Below are 19,423 nucleotides of genomic sequence, written 5' to 3' on the forward strand. Positions count from 1 at the left end.
TGTAAGAATATAGTATATATATATAAAAGAATATAGTATATAACATATACAGTATATGTGATATTTGGCTGTTTATGTTATTAGTAAGTCTTCTGTTCAAAAATAGGCTAGTAGTGGGCAGCCCTGGTGGCTTGGTGGTTTAGCGTTGCCTTCAGCCCAAGGTGTGATCCTGGAGATCCGGAATTGAGTCCCACGTCAGGCTCCCTGCATGGAGCCTGCTTCTCCCTCTGCCTGTGTCTCTGCCTCTCTCTCTCTCTGTCTCTAATAAATAAATAAAATCTTAAAAAAAAAAAAAAGGCTAGTAGTAGTTAAGTTTGTGAGGCATCAAAAGTTGTATGTGGATTTTTAACTGCCTAGGGGGATATCAGTGTCCTAATCTTCATGTTGTTCAAGGGTCAACAGTACATGCTATGTATGTAATATGTACATATTACTCAGACATAAAAGAGAATGAAATCATGGCATTTGTAACTACATGGATGGTATTACTCTAAATGAGGTAAGTCAAATAATTCATGTTTTCACTAATATGTGGAATCTTAAAACAGACAAAATCCATACTCATAGAAAGGAGAGATTAATTGGGGGATGGGGGGTGGGGGTGGCAGCAGGCCAATTGGGTGAAGGGAATCAATAAACACACAGTTCCAGTAATAAAATATATATCATGGAAGGTAATGTACAGCATGGAGCATGGGGAAGAGTCAATTAACACTGTATTAACTTTGTGAGGTGAGAGATGGTAGATAACTAGACATATTTTGGTGACCATGTCACAATGCATAGAAATGTCAAATCATTATGTTGTACACCTAAAACTAATATAATACTGTATGCCAGTTATACCTCAGTAAATGAAAATAAATAAATCCCTGCCATTTGAAAAATACACATTCTTTTTTTTTTTTTTTTAATTTATTTATTCAGAGAGAGAGAGAGAGACTGAGAGGCAGAGACACAAGCAGAGGGAGAAGCGGGCTCCATGCAGGGAGCCTGACGCGGGACTCGATCCTGGGTCTCCAGGATCAGACCCCAGGCTGCAGGCGGCACTAAACCGCTGCGCCACCAGCGGTGCCCCGAAAAATACACATTCTTAAGAAAGGGTTTTGAATACCAAATTACTAAATTCCAGATTTGCCATGTATGGGATTAACTTAAAAATTAAGTGATATACAAATGTTCAGCTGCTGGGGCAGCTGAGTGGCTCAGTTGGTTAAGCATCTGCCCTTGGCTCAGGTCATGATCTCAGTCCTGGAACTGAGCCCCACCATCTACCTCTCCTGCCTTCCCCACCCCCAAGCTCTCTCACTCTCTCTCAAGTAAGTACATAAAATCTTAAAAAAAAAAAAAGTGTTCAACTGCTGTTCTAAACCTTGAAGTAAGAAAATGAGTTTATTAGAAAATGAAGTGTTAATAAGAAAATATCAAACTATTTTATTTATTTCATTTGGCAATGAAGTCTTGCCATATGTACATTTCATTAAAATATAATGTTCTTTAGGGACAACCTGGGTGGCTCAGCAGTTGGGCACCTACCTTCGGTCCAGGGCAAGATCCTGGAGTCCCGGGATCAAGTCCCGCATCAGGCTCCCTGCATGGAGCCTGCTTCTCCCTCTGCCTGTGTCTCTGCCTCTCTCTCTTTCTCTCTTGTGAATAAATAAATAAAATCTTAAAAAAAAATAATGTTCTTTATTTCTAACATACTCAAGCATTGTGTGGTAGACAGAACACATGATCTGGCATTTGAAGACTTGGATTTGAGTTCTCATTCTACTACTTACTAGCTTTGTGACTTAGGGGAAAAATAAAAATTTGAGACGGTTTCTTCAATTATAAAATGGTGATGTTACCACATAGAGTGTAAAACAAATGAGGGAACATACAGGAAAACTCCATGTAAGAGTACCATCCAAATACTGATTTCAAGGAAATTCTATGTTTGTACAAAAAAGATAACTGATTTAACAAGTGTACTAATGACTCTCTTGGTTATTTATATTCATGATTAAAGCCTAATTATTCAGATAGATACTTTTCTTTTTGTTTTTCCAAAGGTATCTTTTCTTATTGGATATGCTTTTTCCCAGAGCAAGCTTAGTACTTAGCAAGAAATAAATATGCACCTGAGTGCTAAACTTTAAAATCTAAACTTTCATTATTTGAGATTTTAAAAAACCACTAACAATGTACAAAAGTAATAATGTGTGAATTTTTTATAATTATGTAACTATAGGTGTTATCAAGGGCTCAGAATTATAAAATCAGTTTAAGAATAACAATGTATAGTACAAGAAATAACTGATATATAGTGTCTTCTCTCCCATATAATCAACCCAGAAGCAGAGGGAGGTAGTTTTATAATACCAGACAAATGTTTAGTTTGTTACAGTTTATAAAACATTTTCAAATCTATTTTCTGACTATATGATGTTTAGAAACTAAAAAGAACAGTTGTCAATGGGAAATTCTGACCCCTAAGAAATGAATGTTTATTTTTTTTTAAGATTTTATTTATTTATCATGAGAGACACAGAGAGAGAGGCAGAGACACAGGCAGAGAGAGAAGCAGGCTCCCTGCAGGGAGCCCAACGTGGACTCGATCCTGGGTCTCCAGGATCACACCCTGGGCTGCAGGTGGCACTAAACCACTGTGCCACCAGGGCTGCCCAGAAAAGAATGTTTAAATTAGTAACTGCCAATCAAAATTTAATATCTCAATTATTCCTCAAATTATTAGGAACTTCAAGATAAAATTGTTCATAATGCTCATCATTCAGCATTATAAGGATAAATCCTGGTTTTGGGGAGAGATGAAAGAAAACACAACTAAAAATTAAGAATGTTTGAATTCTATGAAGATTGCATTTAAAACCTATTTCAGGCTGAAATTCAACATGTGAATTTCGCTCATTTATCAGGCAGTAAGCTAGATGTTGGTAAGAGATAAATTATCCCTTACCTTAAGGCATTCAAAGCACAGAAACGAAATAAAGATATATGTAACTTATAAGTGTAACTTATAATACAGGATAAATGTAGTAAGTGAATATAAAAAGAAAATTGAAAATCTAATTAAGTACTAAAATTAGGAGTGGAATGGGAGGTGTTATCTACAATCTGAAATACTAGTATCATTTTGGTAGGTGAAAAATGGAGGAAAAAAGACAAGGACTGTAGGTACGGAGCAGAATACATGCGCAATGTGGTTGCTTGAGAAATGCAATTTAGTATTGTAATGATATAGTATGCACTTGGGAATCCAAAACAAAGCTGAAGTTGTACCCTTTAATCCAGTCAACAAATATTTAAACAACTATGCAGACATTTTTGTTCTAGGTAATGAACAAAGACACCCCTCTGCCCCTGACAGGCCACCTTTGCAGACCTTTACATTTCAGCAAGGAGAGAAGGACAAAAAGCAGTAAATGTAATAGACAAATAAGATATTAGAGGACTATACCTGCTACAGGGGAAAATGTTTAATAGCACATTTATTTCCATGTCCTTATACTATACACTCTTATAAGCTAGGGGAGGGAAAAGGGCAGGAGAGAAAAAGGGAGGTACACTTAAGATACACTACTCAGAAAGTCCCATGCGTTCAGCGGTTATAAACAGGAACAGCACTATTCTCTAAGATACATGTTATAAATTCACATAAGTGATGACAGCAGGTACTACTGATATCTAGGTGGACAAGGACTAAGAAAGATGGCTGGATGTTCTGCAATGCATGGGACAACGGACCCACATGTAAAAGACTTTACACTATGCAGTTGTATAGGCCAAAGTAAAATTTTAAAAATATTCTGAGCCTAGAATCTATTTCACATATAAACACGAAATACATTTTGTATTTTACAGTACAATGATTTTCCCAAGAATGCAACTGGCATATGAATAAGGAAAAAGTTATACTTTGTCTTGTTAGGAACCAAAAATTGTTCATTTCAAAAGTTACATAAAACACCATCACTTATTGTATTTAAGTAACTGTTACATTCTAGCTATATCAGCCTGGAGTGTAGCATTCACATTCACAGCCAAATTTGTATACCTACAAATATATCACTACTGGTAATCACTTCTTTCTTATAGTAGTACCTGAGTACTACTCAAATTATATCATTTCCTTCTTTTTCTCCCTTAATACGACCTGGGACATAATGCCAACTCTTTATTTTCTAAAAAAGACTTTATTTGAGAGCAAGAGAGAGCACAAGCAGGAGAGGGGCAGGGAAAAGCAGATTCCCTGCTGAGTCAGGAGCCCAACCCAGGAGTTCCATCCCAGAACCCCAGAATCATGACCATGGAACCAAAGGCAGATGTTTGACTGAGCCACCCAGGCGCCCACAATGGCAACTCTTTAAAAGGAACATATGAGGGGCACCTGGGTGGCTCAGTTAAGCAATTGACTCCTGATTCTGGATCAGGTCATGAACTCAGGATCCTGAGATCGAGCCCTGTTGTAAGGCTATGCATTGGGCCTGGAGCCAGTTTGGGATTATCTCGCCCTCTACCTCTCTCTCCCCTCTCCCATCCCCTCACTCGAGCTATGAATGAATGAATGAACGGAGAATACATAAATAAAATCTTTAAAAATAACTAAAAGTAACATGGGAGAACAGTTAACTTATCTATGAATTTCACTTCAGGATAGCCAAGGAGGCACTACAAATTAGTGTTGGGGGCCATCAACTGAACTAGCTCTTAACGTTCCAGTCAACTGGAGGCACCAGAATCTTATCCATTCCCCAAATAATGTGAAACCAAAATTTGATTTTCTGACCCCTCCAAAACTCTCAGTCCAAAAAAATGCTTTCTTTTCTCATTCTGACAATTTTTGGAAATGCCAAATAAGTATACTGCTTAGATCAGTCACAAATTCTCAATTATTCATTTTAAAGCTCATGACATTTGATATGTTTGTACTTGTCCCTAAAGAGAGTAGGGCTGCCACGTCCAGAATATCAGAAATCAATACTCTGAGGATTAATTTGAGAGAGAGACCGTGCACATGAGCATGCACAGTGGGGAGGGGTAGAGGGAAAGGAAGAAAGTGTCCAAAGCAGACTCAGTGCTGAGTGCAGAGCTGTTACAGGGCTCAATCTCATGACCCTGAGATCATGACCTAAGCTGAAACCAAGAGTTGGACGCTTAACTGACTGCACCACCCAGGTGCCCCCGAAATCAATACTTTTTTAAAGTATTTTACTAAACTGTACCCTAATTTCAAATCATATGCCTCTCCCTTTATTCTGGTTGTGTTCTGGAGAGATAAATTCACAAAATCCTAAATATTGCCTCACCATTGCTTTAAGAGTTTTGGTGATACACAGTATTCCTCTGCCAGACAGTTTATTTCACTATTAAATTAACTGCTAGAGAATTCTTTCCTAATTTTGAGGGCAAAATAAATCTGCCCATCTGGGACAATACAAAAAAATAAAATCATCAGGGCCACCTGGGTGGCTCAGCGGTTCAGTGTCTGCTTTCGGCTCAGGGCATGATCCTGGAATCCTGGGATCGAGTCCCACATCGGGCTCCCTGCGTGGAGCCTGCTTCTCCCTCTGCCTATGTCTCTTTCTGTCTCTCTCATGAATAAATAAATAAAATCTTTAAAAAATAAGTTAATTAAATAAAATCATCAACAAAGTCTGATCTTTTCCTTGCAGGTAGCTACCATGAGCTTCCTATGTATTCCAATATTCCCACCAGCCTCCAAAATAAAGAAAAATGAGAAGAAAATGCCCAAGTACTATTTAAAACCCAAGATTTGGTGTTTTGTTGTTTTTCTTTTACTTTTTGAATTCTGGTAAACTTCTGCCCCATTAGAACTCAATCATATTCTCATTCAAATTCTTTCAGACCTGTCACATTGGTTTTTTGCAACTATTTTTACCTTTTACTTGTTTTATCATGGGATTCATACCTTGGTGTTTCTAGAGGTTCATAGCATCCTCTATCTCCATATTAAGCAAAGCCCTAATTTCTGCAGCCTCTAGCTACTTTGGAAGGTTTCTAAAATGGCACTTCAGCTTGACTGGACCCTATATGCATAGAATATAATAATATAATAATATAATTATGACAACTGAGACTCTTAGAATACAATCAGCTTTATTTATTTTTAATTTTTTTAAAAGATTTTATTTATTCAGGACAGACATACTGAGAGAGAGAGGCAGAGATACAGGCAGAAGGACAAGCAGGCTCCCTGCAGGGAGTCCGATGCAGGACTCAATCCCAGGACTCTGGGATCATGCCCTGAGCTGAAGGCAGATGCTCAACCACTGAGTCACCCAGGCATCCCTACAATCAGCTTTAAATTTCACAAACACAATCATGAAAATACTTAAATACATAATTTTTAAATTTAATCTACCTGGATAAGAGGCAACCCTGAACTCTCAATAAATAACACTGAAAATCAGACTTTACATATTAAGGAAACACTTGAAAACAGTAAATCAGGGCTCAGAGTTCCAAAATTCTAAAATGTAAGGCTGTGCACACAGTTTTGTTTTGTTTTTATTTTTTTTTGTTTTGTTTTGTTTTTAATTAGGTGTTTGAATATATGGCTCTGACACTTTATATAATAGGATATGACAGTGGGTAAGCCTGCCTCTCTAGTTCTCAGTTTTCCCCAATTAAAAAAAAAAAAAAATGGCAAGAATGAACTAAAGTTCATCTGCAGATTTCTTCCAAAAACTCCGTAATTCACACTCATATAAAGAGGGTTTTTTATTTTCATAATTTAAAAGCCAGAGCAAGCTAGATTAATAGGGATATGAAGAGTAGCCTTTACTTTTTCTGTAGTGAATTTTTAATGTAATAAAATATTAGGGCAGCCCAGGTGGCTCAGTGGTTTAGCACCGCCTTCAGTCCAGGGCATGCATGATCCCAGAGACTTGGGATTGAGTCCCACGTCGGGCTCCCTGCATGGGGCCTGCTTCTCCCTCTGCCTGTGTCTCTGCCTCTCTCTCTCTCTCTCTCTGTCTCTATAAATAAAATAAAATAAAAGTAAAATAAAATAAAATAAAATAAAATAAAATAAAATAAAATAAAATAAAATAAAATATAAAATAAAATAAATAAAATAAAATAAAATAAAATATAAAATAAAATAATAAATAAAATAATAAATAAAATAAAATATTATTATAGCTTCTGTGTAATATCAACAATTGCTATAAACATACTTTGGTGGTTGCAAGAACTGGAAGCAATTTAGCATTCATGCCTCTTTCTAATCAGGTACTGAAATGTTTATCCTTTTAAAACACGGTCAAATCACAAGGAGTTGTTTGGGTTTGGATGATCTTTAAGGTTCCTTCCTACTATTAAATTCTATTCACTTACTCTTCAATATAGCAGGGAATGTCTAAAGATTGAGGGCCAAGAAGAGATCCTTCCAGACGGAGTAAAGAACTAAGTAAGGTACAAAGCAGAATATGGAAGTCCAAGGAGACAAAGGTCTAGGGCATAGGAATGACAAGGATTGTGATCAGTTTTACAAATATTGAGATGCTCTCTGGGTTCGCTGAGGTTCTTTTAAATGCCTCCCAAGATGGTAAGATAGCTCAGGAAACCCACTAGAATGTATTCAAATGCTTGCTTCTCAATCTTGACAGAACAAGAGTGAGGCTATTCAGACATGGGTGGACCACAAGAATAGTTTAAATTATTACTCAAGATTGAAATCATATAATGACTTAGAGATCCTGGGTACCATCTTTCATGGTACACCTTGTAACTGGTAGTGTCCAGAGTAGCTGTCTCCTGATTTTTTAAAAAAGGACTTATTTGCTTCAGATTCTTAGAGACAGTGAATATCATTGCATCGGAGCTATCCATGGTGCTTGACTCAGACTCAGCCCACCGCTTCAACAATTGGTACATTAGCTTTCCTACTATAGTACCACTAAGGATCTGTCTGACCTATCACCCACACTGTGCCTGTGACAATCATGCCACTATCACCAGCCACTTGTAATCTCTGTCTATTCTGTTTTGCCTGTGCCCAGCCCCCCCAAGTGTCTTACTTTGTGGATTTCCAGCTGACCTACCCTTTTCCCCCAGGCCTGCTACACCATCTACTATACAAAACCATTTCTGTAAAGGTAGTGCACCTTATAGATCACTACATATTCCGGGCAAAAGATCACGGTTCTTCAGAGCCAAGTCTCCACATGATACGTGACATGAATTTCAAAACCTTATTATTGTTACAATTTTTACATTCAAAAATGAATGCAAATGACCTCTAAATTTTGCTATATATGTTTTTGAGACTGACTTTGGAATTAGTAAAAAAAAAAAAAAAAAAGGAATTATTAACTCAAGATTGATGTGTAGGTTTCAAGGAATCATAAACCACTTGAAATTCTGTGATTCTTTAAACAGATGCACGTTTTTCTGGGGACAAGGGTGTTGAGACTCTTAGCCTTAATAAGTCAGAACCACTGATCAGTATGGAGATGACTCCCAAATAATGATCACCCCAGGTTTATGCACTAGATCTTTATGTGTGTGGTACAACAAATACATGTGGTCTTTGTCCCAGTTCCTGGCACAAAGCTATTAAAACTCTTGGGACTTCCTAAGTGATAGGAGTGTCTCTGGTTATTCATAAAGATTCCCCTTTGAGCACACTGAGTTTATGCTAATGAACAATTAGGCTAGGGCCTCAAGAGAGCCTCAGGATTAGACTGGTAACCAGAAAGACCATGTGATTAGAGGGTTGGAACTTCCATTCCAACCCAGCAATTTCTGGGAAGGGGAAAAATGGTGTGTGAGGGGAGGAAAGGGAGTGCTGGTGATTAAAGCTCAATAAAATCTGACAAGTTTCTGGGCTGGTGAATGTATCCATGTCCTGGGAGGGTATCATACCCCAATTCCATGGGGACAGAAGTTCTTGCATTTGGGACATGTCTGGATCTTCATGTATCTCATCATCTGGCTGCTCATCTGTATCATTTGTAATAAACTGGGAAACATAAGTGAAGGTTTTCCTGAGCTTTGTGAACCATTCTAACAAATTACCGAAACCAAGGAGGGCATTGTGAGAACCTCTGATTTATAGCTGATCAGCCAGAGGCACAGAAGAACAACCTGGACTTACAACTAGGATCTGATCCAGAACAAACTGGACTTAGAACGGGTGTCTTGTAGGACTGAACCCTTTACCTGTGGGATCTGACTATCAGGTCAGGCAGACAGTGTCAGAATTGAGTTAAATTGTAAGACACCTGGCTGGGGTCCTTGAAGAACTAGAGAATTACTTGGTGGTATAGAAAACACTCCAGAATATCCAACTGCCTATTGGACAGCTCTAAAACAGGAATATCCAGAAAACACTGCAAACTCAGCATGTCTAAAATGAAATTTATTTTTCCTCCTTACTTCCTAACATGCTCCTCTCCCAATCCTCAGTACACAATACTACATAGTTGTAAAGGTAAAAATCCTGTCAATCATGTTTGATTATGATCATAACTCTTTTCTTCATTCCCCTTATACAATTAGTGACCACATATAACTTTTTGAAAGCCTAATAAATTCTTAAAACTCCTGTAGTGAAAGAATCTCATGTACTATAATAATTTTGCAGATGGTAAAGACCACCAAATATTAATAGATTGTATGAGCCGGAAACTTTTCCCAATGGACCACAACTTTTCATGTTCATGAGGCAGCATGATATTCCCTTATCATTCCCCCCTCCTCCAATTAACTATATTATGAATATACTGGAGAATATAGCTAACTCATTATTCTTCTGATTTTATAGAAAGAGGATCAGTTTTCCTTTATCAAAGTGACAAGTTGGGGATGTTTCTGCAAAACAGCTCTTATTTGGAATAGCTTTCAATCCTATCTAAATAGTCCCAGGGATCATAGGACCACTGCTCAGCAAAGGCAGCTGTTCTCCAGTTTCCAGAAAGTAAGAGGAATATTTCTTTGTCAGTAACTCCATATCTTTACCCAGAAACCAATATGACAGATGGCACTGCAAAGCAATTGCCAAATCAGAAATAAAAAAGATACAAGTCAAAACCATTGAAATTCCTGGCTCCCAGCACTATTTTGAAATTCTTAATGAGAATGGGAGGACACAGGAGCTAGATCTCCATTGAAATAGAAAGACCCTACATGAAAGTGTTTCTAACTCTTTGTAAAGCTTAAAAGACTCCTTGAGCACTCAATGTCTAAATTCAGGTGGCAATCTTCCCTTAAAGAGACAACCTTATGCCTGGAAACAAACAATGATCATCTCCCATTCCTCACACATTGCCAGTAAAGACTTGGAAGTTCATACCGCTAAATTCCTTTTAGGAACACCTCCTAACATATCCTGAGCTTCCTCATGCTTTGTGGAGTGAATTAATGACAAAATTTAAAATGCATTGACCAGATTTTGCTTTGCATTTATTACTAAAAACCAAGAGGCTAAATTCATGCTTATTGTATAGCTGGCCTTAACTTCACATAAAAATTCTTCCTATTGTCAGTTGTCCATGTTAAGAGAACAAATCAATATGCAGCCTAAGTCCAACAAATGCTTATAATTACCAAGGACAGAACAAAATCAACGAATACCCTGAATCAGACTTGGAATACCCTGTATAGTTCTACTAGCTGCTTGTCAAAAAGGCATAATAGCACTAAGAATACATTGTTAAAGAAGACAACTAAAATTAATAGATGCCTTAGCTGTCTACAGCAGCCTACAATGCTATGCAATAAAATTTTATTACTTTGCCTCTCTCAAATCATTACAAAGTGACCACAGTAAAATGCGATCATCCTCTTAACAGAGTCTTTCACAAAGATAAATTTTCATTTTGGTTAAGTCCACTTACTAATTTTTAATTTAAAAAAAATTTTTTAAATAGGTCATGTTTTTGTTATTATGTCTAAGACTTCTTCACTAAGCCCAAGGTTCTGCAGATTTTCTCTTGTTTATTCTACAAGTTTCACTTAATGTCTTACAATTGAATCTATGATCCCTTTTGAATTAATTTTTGTATGCTGTGTGAAGTTGAGATCAAAGTTTATTTTTTAATCTATAGTTATAGAGGATGAAAAGATATTCTACAGACTTGGGAGAAAATAAAAAAAGTTTATTTTTTAATCTATAGTTATATAGAGGATTGAAAAGATAATCCACAGACTTGGTAGAAAATATTTGCTAAGCACCTGTCTGACAAAGGACTCATACCTAGAATCTATAAAGAGCTTTCAAAACTCAACAGTTAAAAAACAAACAGTACAATTAGAAAGGGGGCAAAAGGATATGAAGAAATACGTCACTAAAGTATTTCTCATATTCAATGATATGAATGGCATATAAGTAATGGAAATATTTTTGACACTACTTGTCATTAGAGAAATACAAATTAAGACCATGGTAAGTTATCACTACATATCTACTTAGAATAGATAAAGCAAAAAATGACTTCCAAATGCTAGTTGAGGGTACAGAGAAACTGGATCTCTCATACATTACTGATGGGAATGTAAAATAGTATATCCACTCTAGAAAAGTGCTAGTTTCTTTAAGAACTAAACATACATTTACCATATAACCTAGTAATTATACTCCTGGGCACTAATCTTAGAAATATGAAAAGTTATGATCACACAATAACCTGTATATGATTGTTCACTGCAGGTTATAACAGGCAAAAACTGGGAATAACCAAAATGTGTAACAGGTTTATAGCTAAAATATGACATCCATACCACGGAATACTACTTAGCAGTAAAAGGAACAAACTACTGATACACACAACTTGGATGGATCTCAAGAGCATTATGTTGAGTGACAAAAGTCAATCTCAAATAGTCACATACTGTATTTATGTAACATTACAGAACATGACAAAATTACAGAGGTGGAAATTAGGTGTTACCAGGGGTTAGAGATAGTGGGCAGAGGGTGTAGGTAGGTTTGAGGTAGCATAAGGGAGATTTTTGTGATGATAGAATAATTCTTTATCTTGATTGTGGTGTTGGCTACACTGTACACATAATAAAATGATAAAGAACTATATACGTACTTTTACCAATATCAACTTCCTGTTTTTGATATTGTACTATAGTTATACATAAATGAAACTAACAAGGGAAACTGGGCAAAGCATGCACAGGATCTCTCTGTACTATCTTTGCAACTTCCCATGAATCTATAATTACTTCAGAATAAAAAGTTTTAAACAATCAATGTGAAATCATCCAAGAGTTGGGAAATATGGGAGAATTTATAAATTTGTTGAAAAGGGTAAGGCAAACCAAAGTGCAAACCAAAGATGGCTAGGGATGATCACCGTGTGGCCTAGAAAGATAGCAGGAGGGCAACCCGGGTGGTTCAGCGGTTTAGCGCCGCCTTCAGTGCAGGGCGTGACCCTGGAGACCTCGGATCATGGAGCCTGCTTCTCCTCTGCCTGTGTCTCTGCTTCTCTCTCTCTCTCTGTCTCTGTCTCATTAATAAATAAAAAAAATCTTAAAAAAAAAAAAAAAGATAGCCAGAGAGTTTGTTCAAATCCCCAAAATAGATAGTTCAACCAAACATTTACTGAATACCTAGTATATGCAAGACATGGTGCTATAAATACCAGTGGGGTTAAGAAAAAGGTCAAGCACTTACCTCTGAATTAATTTACTAAGAACAATTATTAAAGGCCTCAGGGCTTCTGCAAAAGCAGTTTCCTTTGCCCAGAACACTCTACTGTTTTTCTAGTTAATTCTTAACCATCCCTAAACTCTCGGTTCATTATCACTTCTTCAGGGAAATCCTCCCTAGCTCTCCTCGTGGCCCTCAATATCAGGTTCCTCTACTACATGGTCATACACCACCCTATATTTTTCATTCATAACACTAATCATCATTCACAATTAAAGAACTGTGTAATGATTTGATATCTATACTCATTAGGCTAAAATTTCCAAAGGGCAGAGATAGGTCTGTGCAGCTCACCACTGTATTCCCAAACCCAGCGCCATGCCTGGCAAATGACAGAAGTTCAAAATATATTACATGAATGAATCCGTACAAAGCTATAATTCATATAATTCATATAATTCAAATGAGTAGGCAGACAAGAAGTTACTGGGTTTGGAAGAATCCAAGATTACTTCAATCTGGGAAAGACAGTTTATATGGGATAGATGGTTCATGCAGAAAATAAAGAATCTTACATCCAAAGTGAACAGGATTATCAGCCTTTCATCAATAGGAACCTACCAAAGAACTGAAACAGGAAAGCAGTATGTCCAATGTCTTCTATAGGAAAATTACTGTAGAGAATGGACTTGTACTGAAAGGTTAAGACATAAGGAGCGGTAAAAGTAATTCTGAGGACACTGTGGTAGTGCAGGCACAAAAATGATATGCGAGGGTGGCCATGGGAACAGCCAGATGTCTGAAACACTAAGAGCCAAAAGAACTTAAGGACTGATTAGATACAGGACCATGAAAGGGGGGGAAGAGCCAAAGATAATTCAAGAGGTTTAACGGTGACTGATCAATGAAAGACAGTACCATTAATAGAAATGGAAAGTCTCAATTAAGTACTCTTGGGAGAAGGGAATGTGCTTTGTTAGTAGTCTCAGGTAAGACATGAACAGACATTTCTCCAAAGAAGACATATAAATAGACAACAGACACATGATCACTCGGCATCAGGCAAATACAAATCGAAACCACAATGAGATACCACCTCACACCAGTCAGAATGGCTAAAATAAATAAAGTCAGGAAATGACAGATGTTGGCGAGGATGCAGAAAAGGGGGAACCCTCTTACACTGTTGGTAGTAATGCAAACTGGTACAGCCACTCTGGAAAACAGTAGGAAGGCTCCTCAAAAATTTGAAAATAGAGCTACCCTATGACCCAGCAATTGCACTGCTGGGTATTTATTTACCCCAAAGATACAAATGTAGTGATGTGAAGGGGCACCTGCACCCCAATATTTATAGCAGCAACGTCTACAATAGCCAAACTGTGGAAAGAGCCCAGATGTCCATCTACAGATGAATGGATAAAGAATGGCATATATACACACAATAGACTACTACTCAGTCATGAAAGAAAAGAAAGAAAAGAAAAAAAGAAAGAAAAGAAAGAAAGAAAGAAAAAAGCCTGGCCATTTTCAACGATGTGGGTGGAACTAAAGGATATTAAGCTAAGTGCAGTAAGTCAATCAGAGAAAGACAATTATATGATCTCACTCATACCTAGAATTTAAGAAACAAAACAGGATCATAAGGAGGAAAGAGGAAAAAATAAAACAAGATGAAATCAGAGAGACAGACAAACCATAAAGAGATTCTTAATAAGAAACAAACTGTGAGTTGCTGGAGGGGAGAGGGACAGGGTGATGGGGTAACTGGGAGATGAATATTAATGAGGGCATGTAATGAGCGCTGGGTATTATATAAGACTGATGAATCTCTAACCGCTACCTCTGAAACCAATAATACAATTCAATAATTTATTTAAATTCAATGATAATTCATTGAATGATAATATAGATACTAATGGGAAAAAAATAGATACTAGAGGGAAAAAAAGTCTTAGGTAACATCCACGCAATTGAAGATGTGAGACTAGGTGGGAAAAAGTCAAGGTTGGCAAGGTAATCTATGAGTTGATCACAGTTAAGGTTGTAAGAGTGAAGAGATCTCTCATGGGGAGAAGGTACAAAGGGCCTTGAATGAAACCTTTAAAGGCATTTGATTTGCCCCTTGCTTGAACTATGTTTATCGGACTGTGGGCTCCTTCAGACTGTACGATCCCTGAGGGCATATCTGATCTCATCCTTGCATTCCCTAAAAGTATCCATTACAGTTTTGTACATAACTGGTGCACAGTAAGCAGCCTATATTAAAGGAATCAATTATTTCAAGGTAATTTCTGATTAATATTTCCTGTTCCACCTGCACTCTGTATTTCAAAAGGTTGTGCCACAGTGGTGTCTGATTTTCCAAGGCTCTGTAACTGGTGAACTGACAGACAAGGCATTGGGACTGTGAAAAATAAATTAGCCTTCGGTGACATTAGAACTAAAGCAAATCCCCAGAAGAAGTAGGGAATACTCTTCAAGAAGTTTCTGCATAGAATTAAACAGGAGGGATCCCTGGGTGGTGCAGCGGTTTAGCGCCTGCCTTTGGCCCGGGGCGCGATCCTGGAGACCCGGGATCGAGTCCCACATCGGGCGCCCGGTGCATGGAGCCTGCTTCTCCCTCTGCCTGTGTCTCTGCCTCTCTCTCTCTGTGTGACTATCATAAAAAAAAAAAAAAAAAAAAAAAAGAATTAAACAGGAAATGTTTTTACTCAGGGAGTGAAACAAATGAAAATTTTCAACTGTAGACACGACACAAGTTAACAGTGTACAAAAAGTAAAGCTTCAGGTGAAATAAAGGATATACATGGGCAGCCCGGTGGCTCAGCGGTTTAGTGCCACCTTCAGCCCAGGGCGTGATCCTGGGGACCTAGGATCGAGTCCCACATCGGGCTCCCTGCGTGGAGCCGCTTCTCCCTCTGCCTGTGTCTCTACCTCTCTCTCTGTCTCTCATGAATAAATAAATAAAACGTTAAAAAAAAAAAAGGATAAACAAGATAATTAAAGGGAATTGAGGACAGTTGAGAGGCATACTTTAAAAAAAAAAAAGAAACATGAGGGAAAAGTCATTCACCTGCTCTCCCACAAAATATTACAGAGGTAGAATAAAAGACAAACCTTAAAAAAAAAAAAGGCGAACCTGATTCAATACCTAGATGAACAGTGTTTCCCCCATTGCTGTATAAAATAAGGAAAAGGACTGCTAAAACCCATCAGGAGGCAAATCTGGTGACAGCCCCCATCCCCCCAAATTAAATGATCTAGGTTCTGGTATGCCACAGCGTTCTAACCCTGAATCACAGCTAATGCCCTAAGGGCTTCCAGATAGGTGAATCAATGGGGGAAGTCAGGGGAGAGAAAAGAAATGCGCTGGAGTCACAGATTCTAGGAACCTGACAAATCGAAGCATCTGTAATCCAACCACCCTCTCAGAATCAGACAGCTTTCCCCAAGTCTAAAAGATGGCCAACCAGTCTTTGCCTATTTACAACAACAGCAGATGGACCATTGGTAGGTAAAGTGACTCTTGTCTGAGCTGGACAGCTCTAAATCGTAGTAAAAATCCTCTGGAGTTATTCCTCAGTAACTTTCACTCCGGGTCCTGGTTCTCAAGAGCCATAGAGTGAAAAGTGAAAGTTGTATTTCGGATTTAATTTGAAGAAAAAAACAAAACAGAACAAACAACTAGGTATTACTTCCTGGCGAGTCAATACATTCCCTTCTTTCAATAGTAGTAGGAAAATTTTAATTTTTTCTTTTTCTCAGCGTTTGACTCCCCTTAAAAGAAAAAGAAAAAAAAAAAAAAAAGTAATGCCAGGCACGGGTTCCTTTAGACTCGGAGCTGCGACCTCCAGAGCAGAGGGGCTCAAATAACTACACACGCTGCAGCTGACGTGAAATCCCCGTTGCCAAGAAGCAAGCGGTTCTAGCCCGTGCCTGGCCGCTCGCAGGCTGTGGGGGCCGAAGTGCCTGCACCCTCGTTGCCAACGCCGCGGGGGGGCTGGACGGGCGCTCCCTCCCAGGCCAGGAGCAAGCCCCGCGCCCCACAGGGTACCGCGCTCGGCCCGGAGAAGCGGCAACGCTAACAGGAAGGTTCAGCGAAGCACCTGGCAAGACCCAAGCCGAGCCGCCGGACCAGCCGCCCGTATGCCCAACCACCCCGTCCGCCAGAGGCCACCTGAGCAACGGCACCGGTGGGCGCTCCCGGAGTTGGACGTTTCTGGCTCGGTCGGGGTCCCGTCTATTCCTCCCGCCCACCCTCTCTCTCCCCACGGCCCACAGCTGAGCCGGAAGCCACCCCAAGGGGTGGTGTTCCAGGAGGCACTCCATGTTTGGGGTGAGTGTTGCGGGCCGGCCCGAGCTCTCGAGCTGGCGGGCGGCTGCGGCGGTCACTCACCGAGAGGACGCTCATGCGGATTGGGGTCTCCAACAGGCACGCCATCTTGAGCCTTCCCACCCGGCTACGGCCGGTGCCGGCGCGGGGGCCGGCACTTTCGACAGGGAACTACTGGGCCAACGACAGGCACCTTCTGCGGAGAGACAGGCAGACAGACGAGAACACACCACACTCTAGGCACAGCTGAAGTACGACCAGGGCCCGCAGAGGGGAGAGAAAAGGAAAACCGCGCCAAGCGTCTCCTGACGAATCGTCTTCTCAGAAACGGCAGCTACTCTCAGCCTGGGTTAGAGGTGGGAGCGGGCAGCAGTTTCCGCATGCGCAAAGAAGATCTGCCGGCCCCACCTGCCGCTCGCGGGGGGCGGAGCCACAGGGGCGGGGTCTCGCTCTTGGAGCTGCAAACTTGACGGGCTGAGTCGTTACAATGCAGCTCACCTATTCACATGATAGAGACTAGTGTGTGGAGTCACATATGTAATTTGAAGTTCACGTTCCTATACATTATCTCGCTCCTTTGCAGCAGGTTCCTAGCGTGGTTATCGCCATTTTACAGATGAAGGGACTGTGGTCTCCGAACCAGGTCTTCGGCGTAATCTGCTCGACCCATTAATTCTGGTGTAGTAGATAGATACTCTGGAGCCAGAACGCCTGGGTTAGTCTTTGCTACTTCACTTATCAGTTGCATTACGTCCAGCCAAGTTACTTAACCTCCCTATGCTTCAGCTTTCTCTTCTATAAAATAGGGGTTATGAGAACGGGAAACTAAAGGTCTTTAGAACATGACTGGAATGTAGAAAGCGTTATATATGTTACTATTTCCTCAGTCTCTGAGTCAAATAGAAAAAAAGGGGGACAAATATCTGAGAATTAACACTAAAGCACTCTGATAACTGAAGCCAAATAAAAACATGCTTCTAATGATATTTTCTCATTAATTCAGCTTTCCCACTCCATGTGTGTGTCTATGGGTGTGGTGTGTATGTGTGTGTATAAAACAGCCCTGGACTTGGCTGGACAGGTTTCACCTTCCTGCTGTCTATAACCAGTCAGTTTTCATAGAGTGGTTGCAATAAGCCTGTTTCATTACTTGTTTTTTTCTATTTTTATGGCCACTCCTTAATCAGGCTGTTACTACCTCTACCTCTCCCCTGCCCTAGAGCAATAGCCTTCCAACTGATCTTGTAGCCTCTAACCTTTTCACTTTGCTCCTCACTGCTTTCTATTCTAGAAAGTTCCCCTTAAGCCACTTTGCTTTTAGCAAAGCCCTACGTTAGAATCTGTTTTTGCTAACCAAAGAAACCCAAAGAGAATTTTTGCTTTTATGAAAAAAGGTAGTGAATGAAAATAGCAGTGTGTGTTTTGCAGTGAGCCTTTATAAGGCACCTGTCAACCACAGGCAGCAGGGGAGAGTGGCATCCCCAAGCTCTTCCTCTGGGAACTACATTCAGCATCTCAGCATCAAGCCACCCATAGCTTTGAACTGTATCTGTGAGCATCTGTGCTTTATCTCCATTTATTTTGTACATCTGTTAGTAAGATATGGCCTAAGGTATCAGAAATGCCTAAAAGAGGTTATTTTTCAGCTCTGGGAAGGCTCAAAAATGTTTCCATATAAAGTTATGGTATTCCTTCTTCACTTTATGCCATTTTAGTTTAGAAAGTTTTAATAAGAACACCCTAGCATTAAACAGCATAAAGAAAAAACAAATGTATATGTATCTGTTAATATAGCTGTTTTGTGTCTTTAAATAAATTCTTAGATGTTAAAAAAAAAGAACACTCTAATTTTGCTTTGTGGGGGAAACCTGTACTTGGTTTTCAAATTTATTGTAGCCCTAATCATCCTTCCTCATGGCTCTGTCTTCCCAAACTGTTGAGTTTCTAGAAAGCAGGAATTTCACTTCAGATTTTTCCTTCTGCAGTATTCTCCAAACTTCAGTAATCTGCATACCACCCATGCAAACTTTGTCATCTGAACCTGGGTGTTGTTATTCACTCAGTATTTTTCTTTAAAGTCAATTTCAATTCATTAAATAGTTTAGCTTCATCCTAAACCATAAGAGTCTGTAAAATCAAGTTTTTGTGCTTATTTTTATTCTATTACATATTAACATGATAACTACAAAAAAGTTTACATGTCCACCTATCACCTAAAATCATGTCATATTCTGCATACTATAACATAGCAGAGCATAAACCTTGAACAGAGGATATAAAAGTATCGAATGAAATTTCAGCTGACATTTATATGACATTTATATTTATAGAGTTGTGATAGCTGTATTTATCCATGTTCACCCATTACCTCAAGCAATACATCCTCCAGGAAGCCCTTTTCCCAAGTATAAGTTAGGTGACCCCTTCCCCATGTTTTTATACATCATGTTCTTTTTTTT

At 39.1% G+C, this 19,423-nt stretch overlaps 1 protein-coding gene across 3 annotated transcripts in view; it reads right to left on the reverse strand.

The window, feature by feature from the left end:
* ARMC8 (armadillo repeat containing 8) overlaps positions 1 to 17,319 on the reverse strand; it is a 112,071-nt gene extending 94,752 nt beyond the window's left edge. The window contains exon 1 of one of the 3 annotated variants that reach the window (XM_077864995.1): positions 17,028 to 17,319. In XM_077864995.1, the coding sequence (XP_077721121.1) occupies positions 17,028 to 17,072 (45 nt within the window). In that variant the 5' untranslated portion in view covers positions 17,073 to 17,319. The remainder of the gene's footprint in view (positions 1 to 17,027) is intronic. The other 2 variants (XM_077864994.1, XM_077864993.1) reach the window with 2 other exon arrangements.
* Between the last annotated feature and the right edge of the window lie 2,104 nt (positions 17,320 to 19,423).

This window comes from Canis aureus, chromosome 22 (genome assembly GCF_053574225.1).
Source record: "Canis aureus isolate CA01 chromosome 22, VMU_Caureus_v.1.0, whole genome shotgun sequence".
Classification (NCBI taxonomy): domain Eukaryota; kingdom Metazoa; phylum Chordata; class Mammalia; order Carnivora; family Canidae; genus Canis; species Canis aureus.